We start from the raw sequence: 7,498 nt of genomic DNA, 5'->3' as shown, positions 1-7,498 counted from the left end.
TCGAGAGGACAGGCAGTGGGAGAAGGTAATACACGTGGAACTAGAGTTATTATCTAGAGAGCAGCAGCGTGTAAACATTGGAGGGTATTGGCCCGTGTGCTGGATGAGGAGAGACGAGATGAGAAGAGGAGACGAGACATCCTCAAGGGAGCCCAGAGCACATCTGCTAGGTTCTACACAGCCAGAAAATGTCTGGCGTTGACACGCGCACGCGCACACACATACCCACGCACATAAACACACACACTTGCACACATGTAAACACACATAGACACGTGTGCTGACATAAACGGTTGTGCACTCCAACACACTCGCTCACATACACACACACAAACCTTCCTCCCGCCACACATACTGGCAAACACCCCTCCTGGGTACCTGCATAGTGACAATAATGTTTGTCCACAATCACAGAAAGTTTCGCAGAGCTTGAAGGGGGTTGTTTACAATTGTTAGTGGCAGTGTCATTGCTAGTTGTTATGGGAGGCTGCACTTCCCACCTGTCACCACACAGGGGCAGCCCTGAGGCCTGTCTGCGTGGTAGGGGGCCTTAAAGGAAAAATCCACTCAAAAATCTTTTGGTGTTAATACAGTGGACGGAGGGGTCTTTGTCTGATCTAGCAGTTGTTATGAACAGACACCAGACATTAAAGTAACAACATAAGAGGACAGACTTTACTAGTGAGGGAAAATATAATGAAAGGGGAAAGAGGAACATGCCACAGAAATGAGAGCAAAGAGAAGATCTAATGACTCCAACACACACACACACACACACACACACACACACACACACACACACACACACACACACACACACACACACACACACACACACACACACACACACACACACACACACACACACACACACACACACACAGACCAAAGGGAAAACTGCAAGCCCATAAAATGTTGGTTGTTGGTGAGGCAGCAGAGGTCTGTGTCTCTCCACAGCTGAACTCTTGAGATGTGCCAAGGTCAGTTTGATGGGTTCTATGGTAACAAGAGCTGTCGCCCTGTGATGTTAAACTAGCCACTACACTGAAGGAGTTCTATACTCCCATCTCTGTGATGTTAAACTAGCCACTACACTGAAGGAGTTCTATACTTCCATCTCTGTGATGTTAAACTAGCCACTACACTGAAGGAGTTCTATACTCCCATCTCTGTGATGTTAAACTAGCCACTACACTGAAGGAGTTCTATACTTCCATCTCTGTGATGTTAAACTAGCCACTACACTGAAGGAGTTCTATACTTCCATCTCTGTGATGTTAAACTAGCCACTACACTGAAGGAGTTCTATACTTCCATCTCTGTGATGTTAAACTAGCCACTACACTGAAGGAGTTCTATACTTCCATCTCTGTGATGTTAAACTAGCCACTACACTGAAGGAGTTCTATACTTCCATCTCTGTGATGTTAAACTAGCCACTACACTGAAGGAGTTCTATACTCCCATCTCTGTGATGTTAAACTAGCCACTACACTGAAGGAGTTCTATACTTCCATCTCTGTGATGTTAAACTAGCCACTACACTGAAGGAGTTCTATACTTCCATCTCTGTGATGTTAAACTAGCCACTACACTGAAGGAGTTTTATACTCCCATCTCTGTGATGTTAAACTAGCCACTACACTGAAGGAGTTCTATACTTCCATCTCTGTGATGTTAAACTAGCCACTACACTGAAGGAGTTCTATACTCCCATCTCTGTGATGTTAAACTAGCCACTACACTGAAGGAGTTCTATACTCCCATCTCTGTGATGTTAAACTAGCCACTACACTGAAGGAGTTCTATACTTCCATCTCTGTGATGTTAAACTAGCCACTACACTGAAGGAGTTCTATACTCCCATCTCTGTGATGTTAAACTAGCCACTACACTGAAGGAGTTCTATACTTCCATCTCTGTGATGTTAAACTAGCCACTACACTGAAGGAGTTCTATACTTCCATCTCTGTGATGTTAAACTAGCCACTACACTGAAGGAGTTCTATACTTCCATCTCTGTGATGTTAAACTAGCCACTACACTGAAGGAGTTCTATACTCCCATCTCTGTGATGTTAAACTAGCCACTACACTGAAGGAGTTCTATACTTCCATCTCTGTGATGTTAAACTAGCCACTACACTGAAGGAGTTCTATACTTCCATCTCTGTGATGTTAAACTAGCCACTACACTGAAGGAGTTCTATACTTCCATCTCTGTGATGTTAAACTAGCCACTACACTGAAGGAGTTCTATACTTCCATCTCTGTGATGTTAAACTAGCCACTACACTGAAGGAGTTCTATACTCCCATCTCTTTGATGCTCCACTCTAGCTGTGTGTGTGTTTCGGTGTGTGCGCCGTTTTGGGAGAGCTCAGGGTCAGTCTAGTGGAAGGAGGGAGGGAGGCCAGAGCGGCTGGCCAGGCGAGACGGTCCAGGGAGCAGAGAGTAGGGCTCAGTCAAGACTGATTCAAGGCTAGTTTAGATCTCCTCTGATGTGCCTCCGTGTACACTGCGCCTCCCCTCTCTTCTCCAGCAAGCTAACGCTCCTTCTTTTCGCTGAGTGCTTAACTATAAATACTGCCACGGTCTGCGTTACGCTGCTAACCATGGAGGAGCTCACACACTGCACTATAATTAAAGGGCTATTTTAGGACCTTTGAAGCAGCAACACAGACTAAGAAACAAGGAGACATATACACTGTGTAGCCCACCGCCCACTACAAAAAGACACACACACTCAATCCCTCAAGTAAGGTACCCACATGGGGATAAAGGTACACACAAACATTAGCATCACGGACACACACACACACACACACACACACACACACACACACACACACACACACACACACAAAGCCAGTTGTTGTATCAGGAGACTAGGGAAACTTCAGAGTGGATTGTATTGAATGTCAAGGCATGAGACAGAATGAGAGCAGAGAGAGAGAGAGAGATGGGAAGCACTGTGTAATTGCTGTAGATTAGCAAAGGGAGTGGTGAGAGAGGAATGAAGGGAACTGGGAGAGACGGGGGAGGAGGAGTGGGAGGACAAACATGGAAAGGAAATGTTAAAAGTGGATTAACACAACAACAGGACAAGTGGAGGAGTTGCTGATTTATTCCACAAATGCCCTTTCTGAAGAAGGGTGTCACAGTTAAGACTGCCCTACTCCAACCTGGCTAGAGAGAGAGAATGGAGCGGGGATGCATTTATGAAAATCATAGCCGTTCTGTGACAGACCCCCAGCTGTTTACTGAACAATATGACTTAAAGCCCCTCTACTCCACTCTAGGTCACATCTGTGCCATGCTATTAATCCCATTCAATCAGAGACATAGTGGAAGATGGAGGATGGAGGGATGGAAGCGGGGGGTGAGTGACACATGTCAGATAGTGTGTGGATGGATGGATGATTTATCTCTCTCTGTCTGTCCTCCCCCAATCACACAAACACACCCACCACAACTTTGTCCATCTATCCCTCAATCACTCCCAACCACTCATTACTGTAATTGGTGGGCAGAGAGGGGGAGAGAGAGAGAGAGAGATGGAGAGAGAGATAGAAAATGAAAAAGTCCATCCCCCATCTCTGTTCTGGGTGGATCTCACTTCACATTCTCATTCTATCTCTCTCGTTCAATCTGCACCACTCATTTGCTTTGGTTTTTCCTTTTAAGTTCTAGTCTCATTCTCTGCATCAAAGCATCCTGCTGGCATTTCAAACAAACTGCCCGTCCCCCGTCCCTCTTTCTCTCTCTGACCACAGCTGCTGTGCTTTGTGTGGAGATGGTTTACAGGGCTCTGTCATTGGGGTTGGGCTGGGAAAGGGGAGAGGGGTGTGCCGGGGTGAGGGGAGACAACCACCCCCCAAACTGCATTTTATCTGCTCCCGACTGCTCCCGACTGTGTCTGCCAAGTGAAAATAACTTGCCAATGGATACTCCAATCAGGCGTGCCCAAATCAGGGCGCAACGAGGGTGTGTGAGAAATGAGAAAGAGAGGAGAGTGGAAAGAGAGAGCGAATGACAGAGAAGAAGAGAGATGGAAAGATGATGGAAAGATGGAGAAGGAGAGAGTGAGAGAAGTAGAAGTAGAGAGAGAAGAAGCAGTTAAAAGTGTTTGTGTTTTTCCCCCTTCATAACCTAAATGACTTTAAGCCACACATAATTATAGAGGCGGGGCCTGGGTGGGCAGAGAGAGGGAGTAAACATTATCTCTGCTCTGACCCCCCCCCACCCCCAAACTGCCCGGGAGTACTAAATCCCTCAGACAGCCAGGCTAAGCATAATTCATACACACACTCCGAGCCCCTCTCTCTCTCTCTCTCTCTCTCTCTCTCTCTCTCTCTCTCTCTCTCTCTCTCTCTCTCTCTCTCTCTCTCTCTCTCTCTCTCTCTCTCTCTCTCTCTCTCTCTCTCTCTCTCTCTCTCTCTCTCTCTCTCTCTCTCTCTCTCTCTCTCTCTCTCTCTCTCTCTCTCTGTCTCTCTCTGTCTCTCTCTGTCTCTCTCTCTCTCTCTCTCTCTCTCTGTCTCTCTCTCTCTCTCTGTCTTTTTAATTGACTCACGTTTGCTAACACCAAACTGCATACAAAAACACATTTGTTTTATTATCCTTGTGGGGACCAAACACTTGATTCCCATTCAAAATCCTATTTTCCATAACCCCTAACCCTAAACTTAACCTTCACCCTCAAATAAAAATGTTTGTTTTTAGGATGGTAAAACAACACACCACACACAGAGTTCCTGTTTATGTGATCTGCGTGTGCAGAGAGACAGCTCCACGCGGCATAAAACACTTCGTCGACGTTCCGCGCTGCGTGTGTATTTGTCTTTTCCGTCTCTTCCCCACTCCGTTGCTCCTCTCGCTACTGTGAAACTATTTCCTGTCCTTTTAAGGCAGTCTGCTCCCTGCTCCTCTCCTTCTGCTCTCTCTTTCTCTCTCTCTGCTCTGTCCCTCTTTCTTCAACTCCATTTTGTCTTTAACTCTCTTCTCTTTAACTGTCTCTGTCTCTCTGTCTCTGTCTCTCTGTCTCTGTCTCTCTGTCTCGTTGAGATAGTGATTGTGTGAGCGAGCTGCATGGCTGTTTGCATTGCCTGCTGAATGTTTACCGAGTCTGTTTATTGGTCTGGGATGAGCCTGTGGATTGACTAGAGTTGAGTGAGCAGGAGTTGTGTGTCACCGTTAGCCGTGTCCCTCAAGCTGCTATTGACTGCTTGTCCATAGTTTTTTTCCCATTGTATCCCCCAGCCACACCCCTCACCACCAACAATGGCGGTTGAGTGCGAGTCGGGGACAGGAAACGGAGCGTGGGGAAGATGGGAATCAGAAAAGGAGACAGAAGAGGGGCTGCTTTTACGTAATCGCAGTCTTGCTAAGTGTAGCCGAAACGTGATCTCTTTGTGAAAATAGTACAGGCTGTTTGGTTCTTAGCGGGGCTGAGAGCAAAGAAAGGAGCGAGGTGTGGGATAAAAAGGAGAAGGAAGAGAAGGACGTGGAGGGAAAGTAAGGACAGAATAAAGGTGTGAGGTGGTTATGTGGTATACTATGTGTGACACAGAGGCAGAAGTACGTTGCTTCCTCTATTGAAATGATATACTGGTTTTTCACTGACCGCTGGACAACAGAAGAACAGAAGAACAGGAAACAGAGTGACTGGGAACAGTTAATATAGGCTACATCTGAAATAACACCCCTCGTCCTGATTGGCCCTGGTCAACAGAAGAACAGAAGAACAGGAAACAGAGTGACTGGGAACAGTTAATATAGGCTACATCTGAAATAGCACCCCTCGTCCTGATTGGCCCTGGTCAACAAGGTGCCATTTCAGGCGCAGACATGGTACGGCCGGTATCTACTCACCGCGGTATCTGACCGTCTTGCGTGGGACTGGGTTCCAGTTGAGACATAACGACTTCTCCCAACCAATCAGAAGAACCAACAGCAGGACCTTAGCCTCACCCATGGCTCCGATGGGACCTGCCCAGTCTCAGCAAGGCCGTTGATTCGCTGGTAGACGGATGAGTGACAGGGGAGATAGACAGCGTGGGCCCAGCCTCTGGCAGCCTGACAGAGAAGGATAAAGCAGAATCAGTTAAAGCGTCAGAACCGACTACCACGATACCTCGTTAGCGTAACAGCCGTGCAACATCCGCAAACAACTTATCAGAGCTCTGTCAAGCCAATCCAACGACAAGCTATTCAATTGAAATGCAGCGCTATCAAAGTTAATGTGTGTTGGCAGCACATCAACCAGACTCTGGAAATGAATGTCGAAGCAAGGACAATTCAACACACAATCTGGTTTATGATAATTCTCCTAAATGAATATGTCAAACGTCAGACTTGTTTTGTCTTTGACAGGTGAAGCTACCGGTAGCCTGTTCAACTAATGGAGGTAAATGATACAAACATCACCGCAAACACAGCTTCGAAATACACAAATAAATGCTACAGGAATAGACTATCAAAAACATTCTGCCTTCCCTCCTGTGGAATCATCATTCCACACCTGCTGGCGTCTATCGGGAAGCCAAATCAACACTTTGATGCTGTTTACCTATTTGAGAAGAAAGCTGTTGACTTCTAAACATGCATTAAATGTCAAATTGTGTTTACTCTCGGAGATTAAATGAAAAATATCCGTCTGAGCTGTTGCATTTTTATTGCTCAATGTCATGTGAATTTGAAATGTCCGTTTCAACAGGCAGACTTTCTGTCCTGTTTGGCATTTAGGAGACGGGGGTGTGAATTGAGATGCGGAGCCTGTCCTGCACGTTCTGAACCCAATCTGACTCCTATTGATTTCTCTTTTTGGAAAGTAAGAGCAGCCGCACTGACTGAAAAAGTCCAAGATCATCGAAATGTGCTCTAAATGAGTAGGCTTAAATGGAAGGCCGGGATAAGAATATCTGATGGCTCACAGCTCACAGCTCTGACTCCAGGTTTTATTGGATCAATGAGGAGGGCTTTGGCTATCGCCTTGAGTGGAGAGAGGGGGGGTGGAGGAGAGATAGAGAGAGAGAAGGAGGGACATGGACAGAAAGGTGTGTTTAGAAACATGGAGGGTCTGAAACCAGTAGCGACAGGCTTCACGTTATCTTCCAAGCTGCTGAGAATCCTCCAGTCCTCAATAACGGCGTTCTATCTTCTTCTTCTCTTTCTGCCTACAGTTAAGAAATGGAGTGAGTCAGCGTCCTGGAGGTAGGATTAAGAGGACTAGCCTGTGTATACATACTGTAGCAGGGGAAGGTGAGGTGAAGAGAGGAGGAGGAGGCGGGGGGCTTGTGTGTGTGTGTGTGTGTGTGTGTGTGTGTGTGTGGGGTGGGGGTGGGGGAGGAGGCGGGGGGCTGTGTGTGTGTGTGTGTGTGTGTGTGTGGTGGGTGTGGGGGGTGGATTCAGCAGGTCTAACAGGCAGTTAGGCAGGCAGACAGCCAATCAAGTATCCCTCCCGGCTGTATTGAATCACCTTATAATGATTGGTGGAAGGGA

General features: G+C 46.7%; 1 protein-coding gene across 2 annotated transcripts in view; it reads right to left on the bottom strand.

Moving 5' to 3' along the window:
- The window catches only part of LOC118394084 (semaphorin-4C-like), a 58,171-nt gene that overhangs the window by 21,025 nt on the left and 29,648 nt on the right, over positions 1 to 7,498 (bottom strand). The window contains exon 2 of one of the 2 annotated variants that reach the window (XM_052461738.1): positions 5,870 to 6,073. The exons of the other annotated variant lie outside the window; for it this stretch is intronic. Within the exon in view, the coding sequence (XP_052317698.1) occupies positions 5,870 to 5,972 (103 nt within the window). The 5' untranslated portion in view covers positions 5,973 to 6,073. The remainder of the gene's footprint in view (positions 1 to 5,869; positions 6,074 to 7,498) is intronic. 2 annotated transcript variants of the gene reach the window in all.

Source organism: Oncorhynchus keta, chromosome 14 (assembly GCF_023373465.1).
Source record: "Oncorhynchus keta strain PuntledgeMale-10-30-2019 chromosome 14, Oket_V2, whole genome shotgun sequence".
Taxonomy (NCBI): Eukaryota; Metazoa; Chordata; class Actinopteri; order Salmoniformes; family Salmonidae; genus Oncorhynchus; species Oncorhynchus keta.
Note: the sequence above shows the minus strand (reverse complement) of the source record. Positions and strands in the feature narration are given on the sequence as shown.